We start from the raw sequence: 23,267 nt of genomic DNA on the forward strand, positions 1-23,267 counted from the left end.
GTTTTTTTTAAAGGTGAAAAACATAAAAATCAAACAGCTTATTGAAACTGTGGTTCATGCTAAGACTATGTTTTAAGTAAACAACTAGATGTTGTGGGTCATTTTCTGTTTAAAATCAGCACAAATTCCCATTTTTGCAACAAAATAAAAAAAATCACAAATTCAGTGTCCAGAATCAACATTCTAGCTTTGATATTTAATCCTATACTTTCCAAACTACGCAGTCTTTGTTTTGCTCTAATTTAAAGAGCAAAGCTGACAAAGTAAAAGTATGTGATGAAGACAGGATGGACTGGAGGATGACTTTGGGCTGGGTGGGCCCTGCATCACATGGATTAATTATTGATCAGGTGGAGGGAGAATGAAAAGGTTGGGGAGGTGAATGTTCCCCATAAACAACTCGTGGATTATATGCACATGATTTAGCACCCAATTCAATCAACCTGTGCGTCTTATTTTTAGTTCCCATCCTGCAAATTGAGCCAAACGAGCCAAAGAGGGGGATTATGGAGTCTGTCTGCGTTGCTGGACTGCAGCTGCTCTTCACACATGGTGGACTAATCTCAGGGCCTGTGATGGCTGAGGGGGATTATCACCCAGGTTCTTCAGAAATGCAAACTGCAACATGAAAGCGTTTTTTTTTTTTTTAATTTACTTACATGGTCCGGGTTCCGCTCGTTCCCAGGCAATGCCGTGCGTAAAGACATGGTTTGTGGGGTTCCTGAGTGCTCGTTCTACGTCCAGGAGATAAATAAATAAGTCGCCTTGGGGTGCGATGTGTTCACAGTTAATTTATATAAAAATAACTAAACTAAATTAAAAAAAAAAAGTGTTCGGTTGGTGTGTGAGGGAGGAAAACAGCTCCACTTCTTCTCACACGATCCTCATCGTCAGAGACCGTGAAGGCATCACGGATCACAGTGATCCAGCTTAAACTGATGCGTTTAAAAGAAATGGTTAGCTACATCCACCTCATTGTTGGTCCAAAATAACGACCCGGGCAGGACCGAACCCCCCCACACACACAACTTAGCTTTTCACTTTCTCCCCCTGAACCTTTCCAGATGCTACTGTATCATTTAAATAAAACACCGGATGGATTAATGCAAAAATACCGGTGTAAATCCTGCTGAATCATGCTCAGGTCATTGAAAATACGCCGATAAAAGGATGCGGGGACAGAAGAGGAAACAGTGGTGAGACCACCGCGGGTTGAGTTCAGGAGAAAAACAGGAGGGAGGGGGGGCAGTTTGTGTTTTCCTGTTAGCTAGCTAATGTGGCATCCTAAAGTCCAACGTCTTCAGCCGGAGAACAGTTAGCTAAACAGGCCCGGGGCAGCAGTTCTACACGCCGGTGGACAGACGCAGTCTGAGGGGATAAAACAGCCGACCCCGCGGGCTGTGGATCAAAGAAAGAGGCAGCCTCTCTCCGGTTCTTCCTCTCAGCTCAGTCCGCCCTTAGCGTCCCTCATCGTCGCGGTGGAACGAAAGTCACCGGCGGCACAGCTCGAGCACGGACTCCCGGAGCCAGAAACCGAGCATTTGTTGCGGTAAGAAAAAAAACAGAAACTATAATAATAATAAAAACGACGACAGAAAAAAACAACCGAACCCCGTCTTCAGCTGCCGAGAGTGACAAGAGAATGAGGGAGGGACGTCAGCAGTGGACCAGCCGGGGCGCGAGCACACGCGCGCGCCTGGTGCTGCCTTCAGGTACTCTACGGAAAAAAAAATCCTTCATTCCAACTATTTGTATGAATGTTGACTCAGCAGTTACACAAACGAAAAGCAAGCAAATAGCGTGAAAGCAGCTTCACATTATTGCTTACTTTAGCAGTTTTAGCGTACTTCGTTTTTGTTTTCTGATGCTACTTTCAGGTATAAGCCAGCCTTTTGCTACTTCACATTTAGATATTTTTAAAGTAGCCTTTCTTATCATTTTCCTGTTTTTAAATAATATTCTGCTAGTTTATCCTTTTAGCATTTATTTTGCTACTTTTAGCTCATGTTCAGATATTTTTGGCTTTTAAATAGCCTTTTGCTACCGTGTGTTTCTAGCTATCATTTTACTTTTATCTTTTAGCTATCCTTTGCTCCTTTTAACTAGCTTTTTTTTGCAATTACTAATTGAATTTGTTGAACTTTTAGCTTCTAGCTACCATGTTGCTACTTTTACCTAACATTTAACTTTGTGTAACTTTTTTCTTGCCTTTTGAGCTTCTGACTTTTTAAAGAGCTTTTTAGCCATTTTATTTTTGAGTTAGCCTTTTGCTATTTTAGCCTTTAGCTTGCTTTGTGATACTTTAAAACTTTTCCTGCTTGGATCCTGCCTTTTGAACTTTTTAGTCTCTAGCTTCCATTTTGCTACTTTTACCTAATATTTAGTTCGTTTTGGTTTTTAGTTAACCTTTGCTGCATTGAGCTTCAAGCATTTTGCTACTTTTAGCTAAAATTTTATAGTTTTATCTTTTTGCTAGCCTTTGCTAGGTTTCTTTTGCCACTATTAGCATTTTTCTGCTTGAGGCTAGCCTTTTGAACATTTTAGCCTCTTGTTTTGCTACTTTCAGCTAATGCTTAGGGAGTTTTTGTTTTTCACTAGTCGTTTTCTACCTTGAGTTTCAAGCTGCAATTTTGCTACTTAGCATTTAACTTTTATATTAGGTAGTCTTTGCTACTTTTGCTAGCATTTTAACTACTGTTAATTAGCCTTTTCTTGCTTGTGCAACATTTAGCTCTTATGATTTTGCTGCTTTTAGCTTGTTTTTCTACTTTTCTTTTCAAAAGCCTTTTCTACTTTCCTACGTTCCTACTACTATTAGCCTTTTTGCTTGTAGCTAGCCTTGTGCAACTTTTAGTATCTAGCCACCATTTTACTACGTTTAGTAGCATTTAACTTGCCTTTTGCATCTTTGAGTTAGTATGCTAGCTAGAAAGCTGGCATACTAACTTTTACCTATAGATGCTTTCAGCTTTTTCTAGTTTTTTGTTTCTTGCAAAAACTCAGTTTCAGATCTTTAGCAAATTTCTGCAAATTTGTGATGCTTTGTTGTAAACTTTACATATCAAAATTCACTGTGGGAAATACTATTAAAATTGCCAGCATTAAAATAGTTTTTAGAATAAAAATTAAATATTTAGAAAAGTGTAAAAATATAAATCAGAACCCTCAGGTATTGTTTTATTTTGGTGCATTAACAGCTGTAATAACACAAAGTTTGATACGAGTCTATTAACAGTAGCTGATTGTGTGAATCCTGACTCAGTATTCCGTTACCGACAGCTGAATTGGTCATTTATGATCTAAAGAGCTGACTTGCTAATTGTACAATCATCATTTATCTTAAAAAGCTAAAAATCATTTTGTTAAAAGTAAAGAGACCAGGAGCTTTTCACAAATGTTTGTTTCTGAATCTCCAGATGCCCTGACATGGAAACGAGCCTTACCTGGACAGATCTGAACCTGCTGGAGCGAAACCAGGGCCTCATCCTTCCTCCTCAGCTGTAGACCTCCTGGTTCTGACGGAGAACCCTGCAGACCGGAGGGATCGGCACCGGAACGAGCAGAGATCTGCCAGCAGAGCAGAGTTCTGCTGAAAGGGATCGATGGAGTAAAGATCAGCCGAAGCGAATCAGCCAACAAACTGCAGAGTCCCAACACAGGCTTTCAGAGAACTCTGGCATCATTAGCAGCACTGTTTCAGCGGTGCCTAAAACTAATTAGAACAAAAAATATTGAATGTGGAACTGTCAATATATCTAATGGGTTATAGAGGAGGAAAATGTGTATGTGTGTGTACACAGTGGAGCAGGTCAGCAGAAATTGATCCAACTGTAGACCACAATAACCCTGATGGAACCAACACATAAACAAACACATGACTTTAGATGACATTTAACAACATTGTGTGTGTTTGTTTTATCAAAACACAACCCTGTGCAGCTCAGAGACCAAAAGAAATTAGAGTTTAGCACCATCTGCTGAACAGAGAGTAGAATATTTTAATCTGACAGAACGGGTCTGAGAATGAAAATGTGAAAACAAAACATGTTTTCTGTTACTGAATATTTTAAACACAATAACAAAACATCAAGAAGCCGTTTTAAACCAGAGAATTTTCATGCAGTGTGAATGTTTATTGCTGAAAACTTTTGCTGAAAGCAGCTGAAATCAAGCTGAAAAGATTTGATAGCAAAACTGTAAATATGAGTTAAATTTGAACAGATGACTTTTGATGAAAGCAGAAAAAAATGAAAATTTTGTAGAGAAAGGGCAAAACTGTGTCAAGCTGAACACAGCAACATGTAGCTAAAATTAGCAGAAGATAGTAATTAGCAAAATAGTCATTTAACCAGCTCACAGCCCACCTTTCTGACTGAAGGGCCAGAAGCCCAACAGACACCCTGAGGGTCCGACTGGCCACTACACTGAAGCAGTTCTTTGGGAAACATCACCTGAGATTCTTGGGTCAGCCGACGCCTACTTCTGGTACCGCCATCAGCAGAATAAAAGGGAACGGAAAAGTAACAATTTGCTGGTGAAAGACAAGGTGCTCAGTTTAGAGTTGATCTTTATCTTTGTATGAGATTTGATCATCTAAACGATTTCTCTCCCTCATTTAACTAGGATCCCTTAGTTAAATTCCCAGCTAAAGCAAACTCCTCTCACCACACTCCAGCCTCAAAACCCCTTTTAGTGTTTATTTTGTTGTTTGTTTGTTTTGTTATTCACTCGTGATTGCAAAACTTTCAGTTTTTACATGGTTCAATAATGTCATCATTTCATATTTGCCATAGCGTGTAAATATATTTAATCTATGAATAAATGACCCGTGGAGAAATGGTCAGCATGAGACAACATCTAATTTTCTGTGTCTTGATAAGATATTATTGATTCTTCTAAGAAAAGAACTCATCATATAATTTTGGGTAGATTTACTGTGAGACTGGTTACAGTAAAGTTAGTTTTCTCGTTCCTGTGTAATAACAAAATAAAAGGGAAGTGGTGCCTCGAGGTAAGAATTTATAGATTTAAATCATAAATTATCAATTTTAAAATATACCCAAATTACAGCTACACTGCTAATGACTAAATAGAGTCCACCTGTGTGTAATCTAATCTCAGTACAAATACAGCTGCTCTGTGATGGCCTCACAGGTTGGTCGAGAGAATATTGGGGAGCAACTAGTATCATGAAGTCCAAAGAACACACCAGACAGGTCTTGAATACGGTTATGGAAAAGTTTAAATCAGGCTTAGGCTATAAAAAGATTTCTCAAGCTTTAAACATCTCATGGAGCACTGTTCAATCCATCATCCGGAAATGGAAAGAGTAAGACAAGACCGTCCACCTAAACTTACAGGCTGAACAAGGAGAGCAGTGATCAGAGATGCAGCCAAGAGGCTCATGGTGACTCTGGATGAAATGCAGAGATCCACCGCTCAGGTAGGGGAATCTGTCCACAGGACAACTGTTGGTGCACAAATGTGTCTTTATGTAAGAGTGGCAAGAATAAAGCCATTAGAAGAAAACCATATGAAGTCCTGTTTGCAGTTTGTCTAAAAGAGAGGATTTAATGTAACAGATGGTTTATTAACTGACTGCAAGTTTAGAAATCAGCTGTTTCTTCTTGCCCGGGTTGTGTTTAGGGGCCTCTGGTGTTCCTGGAACAGGCCCTGATCAACTACGGCTTAAGGATCCTCTACAGCAAACACTACACCATGCTGTACACGCCGTTCTTCATGAGGAAAGAGGTCATGCAGGAAGTGGCCCAGCTCAGCCAGTTTGATGAAGAGCTTTATAAGGTTTGCAAACGGTTTACTGATTTCCGTAACTTCTTGTCGAAACTTAAAGTGCCTGTGACGTCAAATCTTTATAATAAATATGAATGCATTTTTGTAAAGTTAACATTGATAACACACTGTTAAAAAAATCATGTTGCTGAGACCAACAGTTGTTGAGATATTTGTATGTGAAGAAACAGGAAGTGATGTCAAAGGGGAATGTCTGAATGTGAACAGAGCTTTGCTACAGCTAACAACAGACTGTAGAGGAGAATCTGATGTTTCTTTAGATTTAGAGCTTTTATCAGAGATGAAGAAGAGTCAAGACGAGGGAGTTTTCTTTCCTAAAGTGTTCCCCTTTGATGTCACTTCCTGTTTTACTTTGGCTGACAAGATCAAAAGAAAATATGCCAGTTTTGTGACAAAATGGATAAAATTGTGTGGATTATGCCAAGTTTCTTACATATATAGATGCTTTTTTTCTTTTTTGAAACTCTGCATAAAAATTGTCCTTCCGAAGAAGAAAAAAACACTTTTAAAAATCTTCCTCCCATTTGTGTTTATTTCAGGTGATCAGTAAGAGCAGCGAGAAATCAGACAACAGCGCCATAAATGGGAAATACCTCATCGCCACCTCCGAGCAGCCGATCGCAGCCTTCCTGAGGGAAGAATGGCTGAAGCCCGAGGACCTGCCGATCCGCTACGCTGGCTTCTCCACCTGCTTCAGACAGGAAGTGGGCTCCCACGGGTGTCCCGCCCGTGGGATCTTCAGGGTTCACCAGTTCGAGAAGGTCAGACCGTATTTCTCTCGCGTTCATTTCGCTTTTTGTCCTCACGTGTTTTAGGAATGTTTGGTTACGATTTCTCGGACCTGATCCTAGTGTTTCCGTGATGCAGATAGAGCAATTCGTCTACGCCTCCTCACACGACGGTAAATCCTGGGAAATGTTCGATGAGATGATCGGAACGGCAGAGGAGTTCTACCAAGTCGCTGGGAATTCCTTACTGTATCGTCAACATCGTCTCCGGTATTTCTCACACCATGCAGTTTTTATTGCCTGAAAAGACCCGGAAACCTGAAACATCTTTTTGTTCACACCCAGATCAGGTTATCAGGCTAACGGTGTGCTTTGTTGTCCTCCCCGCAGGCGCCTTAAACCACGCAGCCATAAGAAGCTGGACCTGGAAGCCTGGTTTCCTGGCTCGGGTGCCTTCAGAGAGCTGGGGCCTCATGCATAAAGGATTGCGCAGCTTTAATAGAGTGCTGTGTGAATGGGTAAATGAGGACACAGATTGTAGTGTAAAGCACTTTTAGTGTCCTGGATGGATAGAAAAGCGCTATATAAGTACAGTCCATTTACCATTTACTCTGGCTGGCTTTCTCAAGGACCAGGATGTGCGACACAAAAACCTGAATTATGGAACTGAAAGTGAAAGTAGTCAAACTGAGTTTTTAATAAACCAAAGTTTCAAAGCAAATTAATTCAGATACAAAACTTTGAATTCATTTTCAATTTAGTGGAATTTATTTTCAAACCAATGCAGTCAATTTCAAATTAAGCACATTCAGATTCAATCTGAGCAATTCAAATTCAGTTCCTGCTGGCACAAGATTTATCCCATATGCTCAGCCGTAGCAATGAGATGAGAAACATGATGTTTTCATGTTTAGTTTAAGTTAATCACAATTGGCCCTTTGAGGGCCACCATAACACTCATGTGGCCCTCAGTGAAAATGTGTCTGACGCCCCTGTCCTAAAACAAAGTGTCAATCAGTGCAGTAATGTATGACATGATTTAAACATATTAATGCTGGAAAAGCTGTTCGTGCATTTATTTATTAGAAATCACTTGTTTGCATTTATCTTATTCTCAAACTAACAAAAACTAGATTTCAGACCCTTTAAACTGACTGAAGCTGAGCTGAAAGTCATGAAAGTATTTTCTGCAGTAAAAGTTTTAGCTCATATCAGTCTTTACAACGGCTGCCTGGTGATTTTAGGATGGATTTTAATTATTTCACTGGTTTTTAAGGCAAAGCAGCAGACTGTCAGAGAGATGGTTTTGGTTTATGAACCGGGACCATTCAGGACCTCTTTTAGTTAGCAGAACTAGAACTTTTAAAGGTTTGTTTTTTAGTAGCTACGCACCCAGACTGCTGGAGGATCCAGCTGCAACTGTTGGAAAGTAGTTGTTATTTTCAGAAAATGCATTAATTCTGAGTGTTTGGGGTCAAGAGACCAGCGAGCCCTGCTATGAATACTGGACTACACTTTTAAAATGAAGACAAGAATATTTTCAATTTGTAAAATATTATTATTGATAATCAGTGTGGATTTCATACCTGTAGCCTCCTGTCTAGGTGTTAAAATACACCTGTAGTGTTCTCGAGATGAGTTAGAGACTCAGCAATGAGTCTGCTTTGATAAAAAACAAATAAAAAAAAGTCACGTTTTTAAAACTTATGCGACATCTCAAATGTAGACACACTTGTGCTCCTTCAAGTTCCTCAGGTAGGAGAAGCTCTTCCCACATTTGTCACACATGAAGGGCTTTTCTCCAGTGTGGGTCTGTTGGTGGGCCTTCAGGCTGTTGCTCTGGTTGAAGCTGCGGCCGCACGTGTCGCAGGTGTACGGTTTCTCTCCGGTGTGAATCCGCTGGTGTCTGCCCATGTTGCCGGAGTTGCTAAAACATTTTCCACAGGTGCTGCAGCTGAATGGTTTCTGTCCAGAATGAATGGTCTGTGGGAGAACAAGAAGTTAAAAACAAATCTATATCAGATGTGATGATAAAAAAGATCAAGCAGAGAGTCGTGTTCTCTAAGGTTTCTGTTAAATATTCCTATTTTGCTCTTATTTTGGTATGAGAGGAGTGGTTAAAATCAAACAGGAAACTTCAGAAACATTACTTTGAGATTAAGTAATAAAACGAGATTAGACTTTTAATTGGTTCCAAGCTCCTGATTTATTTTGTTATAAACAACAACAACAAGCTCAAAGTTAGATTTATTTGTTGTAACTGAGTCTTAATTTGAACGTAAACCGACCTGATGTGTCTTGAGGCTGCTTTGCTGCGAGAACATGCGACCACAGATCTTGCAGGAATATGGTTTCTCTCCGTTGTGCATCCTCAGGTGGACCTTCAGGTAGCTGGATGACTTGAAGCTTTTCCCGCAGATGTTGCAGCTGTGCGGTCGGTCCACAGCGTGCTGCTGCTGGTGCTCGCGCAGTTCGGCGACGGAGCACAGCTGCCGGCTGCAGCTCATGCACGTGCAGGGAATGGTCTGGGCGTGCGTCTGGAGGTGCTGGTGTAACGACAAGGTGCACGTCAACGAGGCGCCGCACACGACGCAGGGCAGCTCCTGCTCCGAGTGACAGACCTTCCTGTGCAGGTTCTTGGATCCCTTATTCGTGAAGGATTTGTTGCAGATCTCACAGCTGAAGGGGCGCTCGCCGGTGTGTACCCGCTGGTGGCTCTTCAGAGTGTCCATCTGGTTGAAGCTTTTTCCACAGGTGTCACATTTGTACGGTTTTTCCCCCGTGTGTATGCGCAGGTGTCGCTGCAGGTTACCTGCCAAGGTGAAGCGTTTGTTGCAGTACGAGCAGCTGTACAGACGCTCCCCGGTGTGGACCCTCTGGTGCCGCTTCAGGCAGTTCCTCATGTGAAAAGTTTTACCGCACTGATCGCACTGAAATGGACGCAGGTTGTCGTGGAGGCGCCGGTGGGTTGTCAGGAGTTGTTTCAGGGTGAAACTTTTCCCACAGACATCACAGACGTGTGGCCTTTCACCTAAAGATAATAAAGACACTTGTGAGTGTCTTCTCAAAACATCAGATGACCTTTAGGCGTTACAAAAAAAAAAAAAAAAGAGAAACCCTCCCACCCAGCACACACACTCTTTGTTCCGCTTCCCTCAGGAAGGAGATTGTGGAGCATCAGGTGCAAAACCACCAGACTGAGAAACAGCTTCATTCCAGTAGCTGTGAGACTCTTAAACTCTTAAAACCACAGACTGGCACACAAGACTTCAAAAAACAAAACAAAAACAAATAAAAAACAAACAAAACAAAAAAAAAACTGCACATTTAATGCAAGTGTATTTGCAATTTTGGCATTGTTGCACACATTTTATCTCTTTTTTTTGTAAATTTTTGTAATTTGTAATTTTTGAGTGTATTTATTTGTTTTTCTTTTTTCTATTTTTTTGGATAGACTGGGACCTTGGGTATGAAATTTTATTCCACCACATGTATATGTGTTAAACTTTAACTCAACTTAATGAGACTTCCTTGAATCCTTGACAAAGTTCACAAAATGTACATTGTGTAAAAAAAAAAAAATCTGTTGGAAGACCTGTAGATGAAGATTTCTAACACTAGATGGCACATTTCCTTCCAGAATGCCTTGATAGTCTTGAGATTTCATTGCACCCTGCACAGACTCACAGGTCCAGAACAGAACCGAGCCTCCTCCATGTGTCCCTCTATGTTCAGAGTTCTGGTCTTTGTTTTATGAGCAGCTAAAAGAGCATTAAGCTGCTTAGAGACGGTCTTTTAGTCTTTACCTCTAACAAATAAATTTCTTTCAAATCTCCTGGGACAACGCTCTCCTTCCTGTGCTCCATGTTCAGTGTGGTTCACACCAGGTCACCAAACAGCCCTGTGACTACCTGTCACACTTTAAAGGCACAGTGTGTAGGATTTTGTCAATTTTTAGCCGAAATTGAGATAATCACTAATGACAATAATAAAAAACATGTCTAATCATTGCAAAGACCTTGGTTTATTATTTTTACCTTATAAAAGCAATTTATATCTCCATGGTCACGGGTCGCCAGTACAGGCAGCCGTCATCTTGTCTACGAAGGTTCATGAAGGACAAACTGCGGTGGCGGCGTCAAAAACGGTTTTAGTTGTAATACTATAAATGTAATATTTGTTGTCTGTCATCGTAGCTGGGATAATTTTACTTATTAAAGCTCATAATCTTACCACTTGAAACATCACTAGCCCTGAAGCTGCTGGTAGACATCGTGGTTGGAATTATCAAAGGTTTTTGACACCTGAGAGACACCGTAGACAGTTTCAAGTTATTTTTCAGTCATTAAAAGAGGGGGACCAACAATTTTGTCCACATCTTTCTTTGCCTTGCTGCAAAACAGTACCATGTCCATCGTCAAAATAAATGTCATGTATTTCATTTTGAAAAGTGGACACCAGTCCTTGTGTGAGAAGCAGCTTCACAGAGCTTTAGCTTCTATTAGCAAAGTTGCCAACAGTCGCTTTCTTAGCTTTTTAAAGCTAAAAGCTACTAACAGCCTCTCAAACAATAACCTCTGACTTCAGCTGCTACATGTTGACAGTAGAAGCTTTCTGAATGAGGTATGTGGAGTAAAAACGTACCTGAGTGAAGCAACATGTGATTCTTGAGGCTCCGCTGTAAGGAGAACTTCTTGCCACACTGAGAGCAGACAAAGGTTTTGGCCTCGTGGACGACCTGGTGAGCTTTCAGTTGCTTCATCGTGCTGAACGACTTCCTGCAACGTTTGCAGCTCAGAGTTTTCTCCTTCTGGACCCGACTCCTTGTTTTAGCTACGACACACAGCCTGGTCTTCGGGAGGCGTTTGGATCTGGTGGTGTGGAGTGGGTCGCCGTCAGCTGGAGGTTCTGGTTCCTCCTGACAGAAACCAGAACCCTTAATTGTTTCATTTTGCCTCACTAGCAGATTAATCTTGATTTAAGTTGCAAAACACAGAAACAATCACATCAGAGACCACGATTGAAACTAGAGACTTTAAGAAACGTTTTTACAAAACAGAAGGAAAATTAAAATCCAATAAAACAGTTAATAAAATAATCTAACCTGGTAATCTGGATCATCATCATCCTGAAACTGATCAGGACCAGAAGAGACCTGGATGACCTCCACATGCTCTTCTTTTATTACAACAAGCTGAGGGCTGTCCTGAGAGACAACAACAACAATAACAACAACAATAATAATAATAATCTTTAGGTTGGAACAAAGACAGTAAGGTGTTTTAGTGAGCTGAAATGATTCCTCGAATGATTACATTACTTAGGTGAACAAGAAGCAAAAAAGTAGTGAGTAATTTTACCTGACAAATTCTGCCTTTCCACAGGTGAATTGAAGATGAGGGCTTCACTCCACAACCAACAGAAGCCACAGCTGTAAGAAAATATTTTTTTTTCAGAAAATTCAGAGATGAAAACACAAAAGCGAAGCAGCAGAACCTGAGAAGAAAAACTAAATGATCCCAGTAAAGCAGAGGAGCTCCTCACCTCTGCAACTTTTCTCTTCTGAAGAATCTGTCCTCTGAGCTGCTTCTTCTCTGCCGGTCTCAGCTGCCCCCTGAAAAACCAAGTCAGAGTCAGGATCTGAAGCGGGTGAATCCAGAGAGGAAACAGACGAGCAGTTTCAGGTTTACTTCCAGCCGCGGCGCAGATGAACACTCGCTGAACAGCTGGCAGATCTTCACCAACACTTCCTGAGCCAAGACCGTCATGAAGGAGCTGAACTGCATCAGCTGAAGACACAGACAGACAGCTGAAAGGAACGAGCTGAAAACAGCAACAAGGCTTGTTTTAATAACGAGCCACAGTAATCACTGAACGCTGAGTCAGCATTCACACTACTGCTGCACACGTTATTTTAGACATTTATTTATCAAAACATTAAGCTCATTCATGAAAAGAGTGTTTTGACTTGGTGTTTTTTTTTGTATCTTTTAAAGTTTTTTTTAAAAACTGTACCTCTATTTACAAATGTTTACATATTTACAAAGTGTAAATTAATTTTCTGTTCCTTTTAATCTGGCTCTGTTTCTGACTTCTTAATGTTGCCATTCTGCTAATTCTAGTTCTTAGCTGATATTTTCCTACCTACATTTAAATGTAAATTAGCCATTAGCTACTTTAAGGTTTTAGCTGCTAGATCGTTTTTTAGTCAGCTTAGTTTCACCTGTGATGTTTTACAACTTTAAAATGTAATTTTAACGTAGTGCTAAACACTTCTAGCCTTTAGCTAACATTTTACCATAACTGACTTCAAGCTAGCGCTTTCATACTTTTGGCTTTTATCTAGTATTCTGCTTCTTTATGCTTTAAGCAATTTGTTTATTTTAGTTTTGCTATGTTAGCTTTGAAATAGCCTATTCTCACTTTTAGCTAGCTTTTGCAACTTATAGTACTAAGCTTGTGTTATGCTACTCTTTGATTTTTAGCTAGCATTTCCCATACATATGCTACCATGTACCTACTTTAAGCTTGTAGCTGCACTTTTAGCTTATGTTGCTACTGTTAGACTTTTAGCTTGCATTTTGGCCTCTTGTTATTTTTGGCATTTAGCTAGCATGTACCTCAGTTAGCTTCCATTTATTTACTTTTAGCATGTAACTGCATTTTGCTGCTTTTTAGCTAACGTTTTGCTACTTTGGCTGCACCTTTGCTAGCATTTAGCTTATTTCATATTCCAAGTCAATCAATTGTAAACGTCCATTTAAATCTGTCCAGTGGTTTTTGTGATATTTTGCTAACAGACTGCCAGTTTATGTTAAATTTTAAGCACATATATGATGTTTAGCTCTTTTTGTATGTGTTGTGATTCTCAGCTAAAATCACATCAAACTTTATCCATTGCTGTGTTTTCTAGAGTTAGTTAGCTGTGGCGGCCATCTTCAATTGAATATGTACTTGATGAGATTCCAATGTTTACTTTCTGTAGATTATAGAAAGCACAGATTTACCTGTCCTAACAGGTGAGTTTTAAAACATCCTGGTTCAGGTGGAAACCTGTAGCTGCTTCTACACTTACAACTCACAGATGGGCCTCGGCCTGCGGTCCGAATCTGGGTCACTTTTGGACTTCAGTTTAACGTCACCTACATAAATCCAAGTCATAGAATCCATAAGCAGCAACAGAGACTTCTAGCAGTTCTATTTCTATGATCCACGGTTTGGACTCCCCTCTCAGAACACTTCTACAACTCAGAACCGACACGGATTAACGAACCTTGTCGTTCGGGGATTCTTGTGCGTTTTCGGTTCCACACGGTGGTAGAGTCACTTCGGTTCCATTTTTCTCGGAACCGCCGATGATTTTCGTCATTTCAGACACAGTTTCGGTCACCATGACGTCCAAAATGGCGCAAACTTGCGCCTCCAGGTCCGACATGCTGACGGTTCGGTGTCCAGCTCTGTCTGTTCAACACTTTTATCTATTTTTTCAACAGAACTTGACAGCTTTGGTGCTGTCGTTACGGTGGAAAAACAAACCGACCCTCTCGCGTAACATCTTGTACTTCCGGGTTCGTGCCCTTCAAAATAAAACGCAACACTGTACCGTAGAAATACATTAGTTTCTAATAACTAAAACCACGTTACTTAGTAATTAAGTTGTAGAATGTCTGCATATTTTGAAGAGACTGAGAATAAAATGATTTTGAAGTCGCCACCATACTTATATCGCAAAATATATTTTATTGTGAAAGGGCATAACGGAAGCGCCACCTGAATTGAATTTACAAACCGGGAAGATCAACTGCTGTTCGGCATGGCCTTTTCATAGAAGAGCAAAATGTAACTATTTTTTTTCACAGTAAAGCTCTTTTAACTTGTATTGAAGATGTTATACAAATAAAGTTTAATTGAAGCAAAAATAGAGTAAAACAATTACACAATAGATTCAGATATTTCCAGAATTCTCTGTAAAGTCATCCCGATATGTAAAAATAGATTTTTTTAGCCACACATCTTCTAAATGCAAATCTATATATGCAGAAATTTAGCTCTTGTTTTCGTACTTTGTCAATAAGGAAAATAATATTAAACATCCTCACAAGTGTTGCTTCTCTTCATCTCCGACTGCACTCTGAGCTGCATCGGAACTTTGTGTCAAACTAAAAGGCCCGTGGGCCCAAATGAGGCCTGCCAAGGTATTTTGTGGCACACGGTTGCTTCAAAGATGCATTCTTAAAATGTGTGTTGCTTTAAAGCCAGCATTGACAATAAACAGCATCTCCCATAATGCACGTTGATTATGTTACTGTGAAATGACAGCATCCCATCACTTGGTGGAGCACAGGGATCAAAAGTAGCTGATGAAATCTGCTGTGGAAAATCTCCATTTCGCTGCAGTTTTGCTAACTACGTTGCTGTGGCCCAGTTATACTGTAAAGTGGGAATTTCCCACTTGCAAGTCGTAAATTTAAACTGGAATACTCTTCCAGTGGGAAAGTGCGTATACACTTGGCTCATGCACATTTTTGGTGCTCCCACATTTATAATTTAATCTAGCGGATTATACTTTTGCAATGAAAACAAGCTAATTTTGACCAGTTATTGTTTTTTATTTTTGTTACCGATCAACAGTATGGATTTCAGACCTGAATATTTGGGGCTATAGTCTCAAATGTTTTCTGTCAGAGGAGTGCTCCTGTGCAGGGGTTAAAATACACACGTAGTGCTCGTGAGAAGAGTTAAAAACATTACAATAACTCAATTAAAAAAAAGGTTCAAGCAACAAATCAGACATAGACACACTTGTGCTCCTTCAGGCTCCTCGGGTAGGCAAAGCTCTTCCCACATTTGTCACATGTGTATGGTTTTGTGCCAGTGTGGGTCTGTTGGTGGGCCTTCAGGCTGCAGCTCTGGTTGAAGCTGCGGCCGCACGTGTTGCAGCTGTACGGCTTCTCTCCCGTGTGGATCAGCCGGTGTCTGCTCAGGTTGGCATAGTGGGTAAAATGTTTTCCGCAAGTGCTGCAGCTGAACGGTTTCTCTCCGGTATGGATCACCTGTTAGAGGACAAGTTAGTGATTAATAATAAAATCCAGCAGTGAGCTGTGTTCTCTCAGGCTCATATAAAAATAAAATATGGTACATTAATTTAATGAGCCATTTCAACAAGTCATGTATCAAAACTTTCAGTTCATTTATGCCATGGGAAATCACAGAAGGCAGCGCAGCCATCCTCTGCAGATGAGATGTGAACTGTCTGGAGCTGGAACAGAAAGTGAGCTCACAGGAAGCATAGATGAACGTTGGGACAAAAATAATTGTTGACTTATCGAATAATTGAAGAAATAATTGCAAATTAGTCGACTATCAAAGTGGTCATTAGTTCCACTCCTAGTATTTCACCAATTTATTCAGCTACTTAGCTTTTTTGGGCACTTTTTCTAATTGAAAATGAATAAAACTGTCTTCAACACCTTAAAAACCTTTAAAAATATTTATAAAACTTTGCTGTACTTTTTACGTTTTACTCAGGTTCTGCTTCTTTGTGCTAATTTCAGCCTCTTTCTGCTATTTCAATTTATTTGTGCAACTTCCTGCCTTTATATGCTAATCTCAGCCATTGTTCTGCCTTTTAAGCTACTTTTTTTTAGCTAAATTTAGCTTTTCTCTTCTAACACCTGTTTGTGATCATTCCAGCTTCTTCCTGCTTAATTCAGCAAATATATGCTCTTTATTTTTCTTTGCGCTAATTTCAGCTACTTTTTAGTTTTTCTTAAATCAGAAATTGCAACTTTTTGTACTTTTCTTGTTTTTCTGGAAATGTGAGCTTTTTCACCATCCTTTTGTCTGTTAAATGCCTTTCTGCTAATCTTGGCTGTATTTCTGCTCTGTTCAGCTTTTTAAACACATTTTTATTTTTTTCAACTGATTTTTCCATTTTTCCTCTTACTTTCAGCAAACGTCAGTTGTTCAAGTTGAAAAGTTTTGTTAGTAAAGACTTTCAGCTTCTTCAGCAGCTTTCAGTAAAAAGCATTCACACTGCAGTTTCACAAGAAATGCAACTTCTCTGGATAATTAACTATCGAAATTCACTGAAAACTGTGCAATATCTGTATCTGAATGTAAATACCAATACTGTTTGTTACATGCGTTTAATTTCAGCGTGTGTTCATTCGTTTGTTGTAACTGAATGGTAATTCTAAAGTAAACCAACCTGATGTGCCTTCAGGCTGCATTGCTGTGTGAACGTGTTTCCGCAGGTTTCGCAGGAGAACCTCTCTCCGCTGTGCACCCTCATGTGGATCTTCACGTAGCTGGACGACTTGAAGCTCTTGCCGCAGACGCTGCAGCCGTGCCGCTCGTCCACAGCGCCCTGCTGCTTGTCCTCGCTCAGTCTGCGGACGACGCTGAGCTGCTGGCCGCAGCCCACGCAGGGAACGGTCTCGGGGTGACTCTGGGGGTCTTGTTGAGGAGGTATAATACAAGTGGTCACGGCGCCGCACACGTCACACGGCAGCTTCTGCTCCGAGTGAACAAGCCTCCGATGCGACTTCAGGTCAGTACTCTGAACGAAAGATTTGCCGCAGGTTTCGCAGCTGAAGGGGCGCTCGCCGGTGTGTCTCCGCTGGTGGCTCTTCAGAGTGTCCCTCTGGTTGAAGCTTTTCCCACAAATCTCACATATGTAAGGCTTCTCCCCCGTGTGTATGCGCAGGTGGCGCCGCAGGTTACCTGCTAAGGTGAAGCGTTTGTTGCAGTACGAGCAGCTGTACAGACGCTCCCCGGTGTGGACCCTCTGGTGCCGCTTCAGGCAGTTCCTCATGTTAAAAGTTTTACCGCACTGATCGCACTGAAACGGACGCAGGTTGTCGTGGAGGCGCCGGTGGGTTCTCAGGAGATTCTTCAGGGTGAAACTTTTCCCACAGACATCACAGACGTGTGGCCTTTCATCTAAAGATAAAGACGACACATCAGATTAGGGCTGGGTGGTATGACCTCAAATTCATATCAGGGAATAAATTGAATCCCTTCACAGTAACGGTATATATCGCGGTAGAAAATTATCATAAAAAGCAAAGATTATGTAATTTTTAGAGCATTTATTTAGCAGAAAACTGTAACCATAATCAAACCCAGCATTATTGCTGTAGTGTAAATGAACATAACAGAAGAACAAAAGAATGTTATATATATATATATATATATATATATATTACAAAACAGTTTTAACAACAAACAAAAACTTTTCTCAAAATTTCAACAATATCAAAATAAAGGGGATGTTATAACCAGTACTTCAAGTAAAATAAGTCATTTAGACATAAAAAAAATTCTAAGTTGGCATAAGTTGCCTAAAATCTTATAGTCTGACAGGACCTTAACCTCTTAAGCCCCAAGAGGTTTTCTTGAAGTTTTTTCTGTAAATCCCATGCTGAAATGTAACTGAGTGTATTTGAGCATTTACAAACTCTACTTAAATAATCTTAGTATCAAAATAAATCTAAGACTTGAAAGATTTCATCAGAAGTGTTGGTATTAAAACAGCTGCTGTGGTTTTAGAGAAATTGAGGATGGAACATAATATTTTAATTTTTTTCACTCTCACCTGAATAATTTTTTCATTACAGTATATAACCTATTTAAAACCATAATGAATCAGGCTAAAAACTCTTGGAAACCATAAATCCACTTGTGAACATCACCTGTGCAAAGATTCATGCTGCTGAAATTAACTGGAGCAAAGTTACAGAGGTTTTAGTAAAGAAGTAATTTAGCATTACTTACTTTAAAAACAAATGTCAAAGATTTTTCCTTTACTGGTTTGATTGAATGTATTTACAGATTTGCAAAGATTCCATTTTGTACAGTTTTAATTTCTGATCCAACTGCCTGTCATTTCAACTGTGTTTGGTGAAAGTTAAAATAGTTTCTTAGGTTTCTTTTGATACCAAACATGTCCAGGTTCAACTGACAGATCTTAAATTAAAAGAAGTTAAAAGAAATAGAAAATGAAAAAAAAAAAAAAAAACTGTGTTGCCGCCCGTTCCGGGGGCATAGGGCTCATGACAATTTCAGACAACTGGAATGTAAGTGTGGTGGAGCCAAATAAAAGTAACATCTGCCTGCCATATAATGAGCTTCTGCCTGCTGAACTTATCAGCTGCTGCTCTGCTGCTCTCATGGTACATTTACACCAAACGCGTTTTGAGCATCAGGAGCAGCATTGACTTGCAAAGTCAATGGTGGATGTGCATCTAGGGGCGTCTAGAAGCCGAGCAGCGCATCTGACGCATTTCGAGCAGCGCGGTTCGAAGCAGTGCACACGTCATGAACATTTTCCGTGTGTGCAGCACGTCCAAAGCGTCCGACGTGTGAGTTGGAAAATCTGAAGTTCTGCTGCTCAACGCGTCACATCAACCAATCAGAGAGACTCTGCTCAGTGACGCACTGGTAGCCCGGGAATTCGGATCGCACAAACAATGGAGGAAAAACTGATAGTCCGATCATTTATGATCATTCCTGTTTCCATTATCGTGATAGAAATAAAAAGGACTTTGCCTGGAGGACTATTAGTGAGGAAGTCGGCATGTTTGGTAAATTTTCTGTTTAAAAAGGCTCCTCCCCTCGAGCGTCTAAAGTGCGTCTATGTTCACATCAAATGCGTCTGTCCTCACTGGACACCAGCATCAAGACGCGTGCGTTTTGAGACTTTTGGAGGCGTGCAACGCATTTGGTGTAAACGTAGCGTCAGAGCAGAAGATGGATTTATGACTGAACAAACGTCCACATCTTTTTTTATCATCTCTGTGGGTAACAATACATAAAAAACAAGTTTTTTCCTCCAACAACTTGGGTGTGAAGAAACTACGGTTGTTAAAGCTTGGCTCTGCGTGACGTGCAGCGGGAGGGAGGGAGGAAATGATCCAGCAACATGACGTTACTTTTCTACAGCGGGAGGTGGAAATTTTGAGGATTTATTCTCTCTATACGTGTTTTAAAAAGTTATATTTCTTCACTTATTTTCAGAATATTTGGAAATCCTGTTGCTCAGTTGTCTCTGCACTCACAGCCATGCTGACACAGGTGTGATGATGTAACTGACGACAGGACGGTAGAGGGTACATTTCTACCGTAGGCCAACTTCATATAGTTTCTACCATCGGTCGCATATACGGCACAGCCCTACATCAGATGATGATTGTGTGAACGCTCATTGCTTTAGCTTCAATTAGCAAAATAGCTAACAGTAACTTCTTTATATTTTAAAGCTAAAAGCTACTATTAACAGCCTCTGAAACAATAACCTCTGACTCCAGCTGCTACATGTTGACACTAGTAGCTTTCTGAATGAGGTATGAGGAGTAAAAACGTACCTGAGTGAAGCAACATGTGATCTTTGAGGCGCTTCTTCAAGGGGAACGTCTTGCCACACTGAGAGCAGACGAAGATTCTGGGCTCGTGAACGACCTGGTGAGTTTTGAGATGGTGCATGGTGCTGAACATCTTACTGCAGTGTTGGCAGCTCAGAGTTTTCTCCCTCTGGACCTGACTCCTTTTTTTAGTTATGACAAACAGCCTGGTCTTTGGGAGGAGTGTGGATTCAGTGGTGTGAACTGGGTCACCATCAGCCGGAGATTCTGGTTCTTCCTGAAAGAATTCGGAACCGTCAATCGTTTCGTTTCATAGACCATCATCCACACTAAAATATTTTTTATGTCTCTGAACAAACTAAAATCCAATAAAACAGTCAATGAAAGAATCCAACCTGGTTATCTGGGTAATCATCATCATCACCATCATCACCACCATCATCATCATCATCATCCTGGTTGGAGTCATCCTGAAACTGATCAGGACCTGAAGAGGCCTGGATGATCCCTAGATTCTCTTCTTTTATTAAAAAGAGCTGCGGGCTGTCCTGGGAGACAATAAAAACCATGAAAGTGTTGTTCTGCATGGAGGTATATCCAACAGCTGGAGTGCTCAGAAACCAGGTGACGTCTGGGTTTACCATTACTGTACAGAGCAGAAAATAAAGACTGACTATGTAGAAAGCATTAAAACTATTAATAACAACAACAATAATTTAACACAAACTATAAAATATTACAACTCATTTGTCCTCTGATTAATATTTAGACCTGCAGAGTGTAAAATAATATAAATGTGAGTATTTTTAGGTTTCTTTTAGAGGAAGCTGACCTGTTAAGAAGATGTTAGCCAATAGAGACAAGTTTCATCCTATAACCAGGTATACAGAGAACATTTTTCATTTTCTAAATGACAGCTAAATATTTATTATTATAATTTTTTATGACAGTAAGAAGAAATATTAAATGTACTTTATTACTAGCTGAAGTCATAATCTCTCAAAAAGCTAAAAAGTCTAAGTTACAGGCTGACTTCAGGTCTGGTTTACATCATTGTTACTTATAAATTATATATTTTTGTGGTATAAATCTGCTGTTTTACATGATTGTTGAATGAAGTTAACATAGTTATTAATTTATTGTAAAAGTTTTACAGATACAACCCCTGGCAAAAGTATGGAATCACCAGTCTTGGATGAGCACTCATTCAGACATTTCATTCTGTAAAGTTTTCTTCTTAGTGTTCTTATTCAAGTCTATGTTGTTCTGTCAGAAGAGCGCCCTCCAGTGTTCCACATAAATTAATCAGATGTATTTTTTATTGTGGATATGCAGGACGGTTTGCTGTTTTTTAGGCCGCCATCATCATCATCATCATCTCGTCAGTCACGTCTTTGCCCTCTCACTGACCTGACCGAGGTCTGCAGGTGTTAGACACACCAGACTTAAAGGGCCAATATTATGTGTTTCTCAGGCACATATTTAAATACTATATATTAATAAAGTATCTATGTCACCTTTAGTTGTTATTAAAATGCTGTTTTTATGTTTAAATAGAAAATAAATTTATCTTCTCATTTCCTCTTCTAAATGGCTTGAAATTAGCCTCTGTCTCTTTAAGAACCACCTTCCGCTTCTGTCCCGCCCATTTCAGTGCTGAGGGGGGAGAGGTGCTATGCTAACCACCAAAGGACCACCTCCTGCTTCCGTTCCGTCCCGTTGGGGGGTGGGGGTGGGGTGGGGGGGTTGCGCGTGCGCTATGTTTACCTGGCATCTGAAAACATTTCCTCAAAGGTATTTTTAATCTGAAAAGAGCTTCACTGAGTGAGAACTAATGTTGAGAGCTCAGCAGACAGTTAGGTTTCACTTTCAGTTTGCTTTGTTACTGCCGAGAGCCTGCAGGAGTCATGGGCGGGGTGTGGGGTGGGGAGGTGTGCTCCGTGTGAGGAAGTTCGGCTTAAAGACACGTCCCAGGGGCGTTTCTGGTCCCAAAAGGCGTTTCTGGTCCCCACCTGTCGTTTTGCTCCTCAGCATGGCTTCCTAAAAACGCTGCAGGATTTCTCAAACATGCATGAATGAGTCAGAGCAAGGCTTTGGTCATGTTTTTTTATGAGTATAACATGATATAAAACTCAAAAAAGTTTATTTTACATGATAAAGTTTAAAGTGCTTTAAAGTGCAGGAAGTTAAAAGATGGTTCATGTTCTGGATTTTTTGGGTGCACTCCTAGCTGGCCCTCATTTTACCAAGTTGGTTTTATTCTTTCAGACACCGGTTCATGTCCGATTCAGGACCCACCATTCATTTCTCTGTAGTCTAAGGCTACATTCACACTGCAGGCAAATGCGACCCAAATCCGATTTTTATGACAGTCTGAACGTGACAAATCCAATTTTTTTAAATCCGACCCAGGCTGTTTCAGTATGTGGTTTTAAATCAGATTCATATCTGATGTTTTCAAAGCGACTGCAGTTTGGGGTGAAGGATCAATAAGACACTAACCTCAAGTCACGCTGTTTAAATCTAGTGCTGGGATAAATGGCTCTTTGAAGGGATCCGGATCTTAAGGAGCTGTTTGTTTCATAGAGCCGTTCAAAAGAGACGTTCGATATGGAACTAGTTCCGTCATCACGTATGGCGACATGATGACATCATCACATACGGCGACGTGATGACGTCATCATGATACGTGGGTGGAACCATTTGTTTTGTCAAGCAGAAACCCCCCCTCCCCCTTTCCCGTGAGCTTCTGTACTCCACCGCTCCGCCTGTTTTCTGTGAAAAAGCAAAGCGGGACCAATTTAAGTATGAAAAAAAAAGATTATATTCAATTCAAAAAATTCAAATATACTTCATTGACCCCAGAGGGAAATTAGGTAATTATGAGGAATAAAATAAATAAAACTACAAATGGCTCGTTACTGCCCGCGACTCGGCTCCTATCGTTCGTTGTAAAGAGCTGTTTAAAAGATTCGGATCGTTCGTGAACGTTACATCACTATTTAAATCTGTAGCTCCATGTGTTTACAGCTCCAAAACACAAGTCCAGTTGCTTGTCTTTTTACTTTTGATTTCCCACGTAGATATTAACGTCCAGCCTGGGTCGTGGAGCGTATCGATCCCAAAGTTACTCAGATACTAAAGATACTTTATTAAATGAAACCAGAGAGCGTTGACAGAGAAGAGAAAGTAGAAACAACTCAGTCTGCAACTGAAAATATGGATGAAGGACAACAGTTTAGTTTGTTAGTTTGTCGCGCTAACACCGAGCTAATACATATAAGGCAATACAGCGTCGGCGCTAACGCAAAGGCTAACAGGCTAAGCTGAGGTTCTTCTTCCATGAAGCAGCTCTGTTGTCCTC

At 40.4% G+C, this 23,267-nt stretch overlaps 2 protein-coding genes and 1 pseudogene across 9 annotated transcripts in view; 1 reads left to right on the plus strand and 2 right to left on the minus strand.

Moving 5' to 3' along the window:
- The window catches only part of mark4b (MAP/microtubule affinity-regulating kinase 4b), a 53,960-nt gene extending 49,143 nt beyond the window's left edge, over window positions 1-4,817 (minus strand). For 4 of the 8 annotated variants that reach the window (XM_014015945.1, XM_014015943.1, XM_014015946.1 and 1 more), the window contains exon 1: window positions 660-1,636. In XM_014015945.1, the coding sequence (XP_013871399.1) occupies window positions 660-707 (48 nt within the window). In that variant the 5' untranslated portion in view covers window positions 708-1,636. Of the gene's footprint in view, window positions 1-659; window positions 1,639-3,443 lie in introns of those variants that run through there. The other 4 variants (XM_014015941.1, XM_014015942.1, XM_014015940.1 and 1 more) reach the window with 3 other exon arrangements.
- Window positions 4,818-5,404: 587 nt separating this feature from the next.
- Window positions 5,405-7,077, plus strand: LOC106522732 (serine--tRNA ligase, cytoplasmic-like; annotated as a pseudogene).
- Window positions 7,078-7,732: 655 nt separating this feature from the next.
- LOC106522733 (zinc finger protein 160) overlaps window positions 7,733-23,267 on the minus strand; it is a 24,447-nt gene continuing 8,912 nt past the window's right edge. Inside the window, exons 5-16 of the mRNA XM_014015868.1 lie at window positions 20,299-20,451; window positions 19,907-20,180; window positions 16,750-17,483; window positions 15,340-15,592; window positions 13,813-14,000; window positions 12,230-12,328; window positions 12,084-12,153; window positions 11,900-11,970; window positions 11,644-11,745; window positions 11,184-11,511; window positions 8,828-9,570; window positions 7,733-8,522 (exon numbers count right to left, since the gene is read on the minus strand). Of these exons, the coding sequence (XP_013871322.1) occupies window positions 8,256-8,522; window positions 8,828-9,570; window positions 11,184-11,511; window positions 11,644-11,745; window positions 11,900-11,970; window positions 12,084-12,153; window positions 12,230-12,328; window positions 13,813-14,000; window positions 15,340-15,592; window positions 16,750-17,483; window positions 19,907-20,180; window positions 20,299-20,451 (3,282 nt within the window). The 3' untranslated portion in view covers window positions 7,733-8,255. The remainder of the gene's footprint in view (window positions 8,523-8,827; window positions 9,571-11,183; window positions 11,512-11,643; window positions 11,746-11,899; window positions 11,971-12,083; window positions 12,154-12,229; window positions 12,329-13,812; window positions 14,001-15,339; window positions 15,593-16,749; window positions 17,484-19,906; window positions 20,181-20,298; window positions 20,452-23,267) is intronic.

Source organism: Austrofundulus limnaeus, unplaced genomic scaffold (genome assembly GCF_001266775.1).
Source record: "Austrofundulus limnaeus strain Quisiro unplaced genomic scaffold, Austrofundulus_limnaeus-1.0 Scaffold136, whole genome shotgun sequence".
Lineage (NCBI taxonomy): Eukaryota > Metazoa > Chordata > Actinopteri > Cyprinodontiformes > Rivulidae > Austrofundulus > Austrofundulus limnaeus.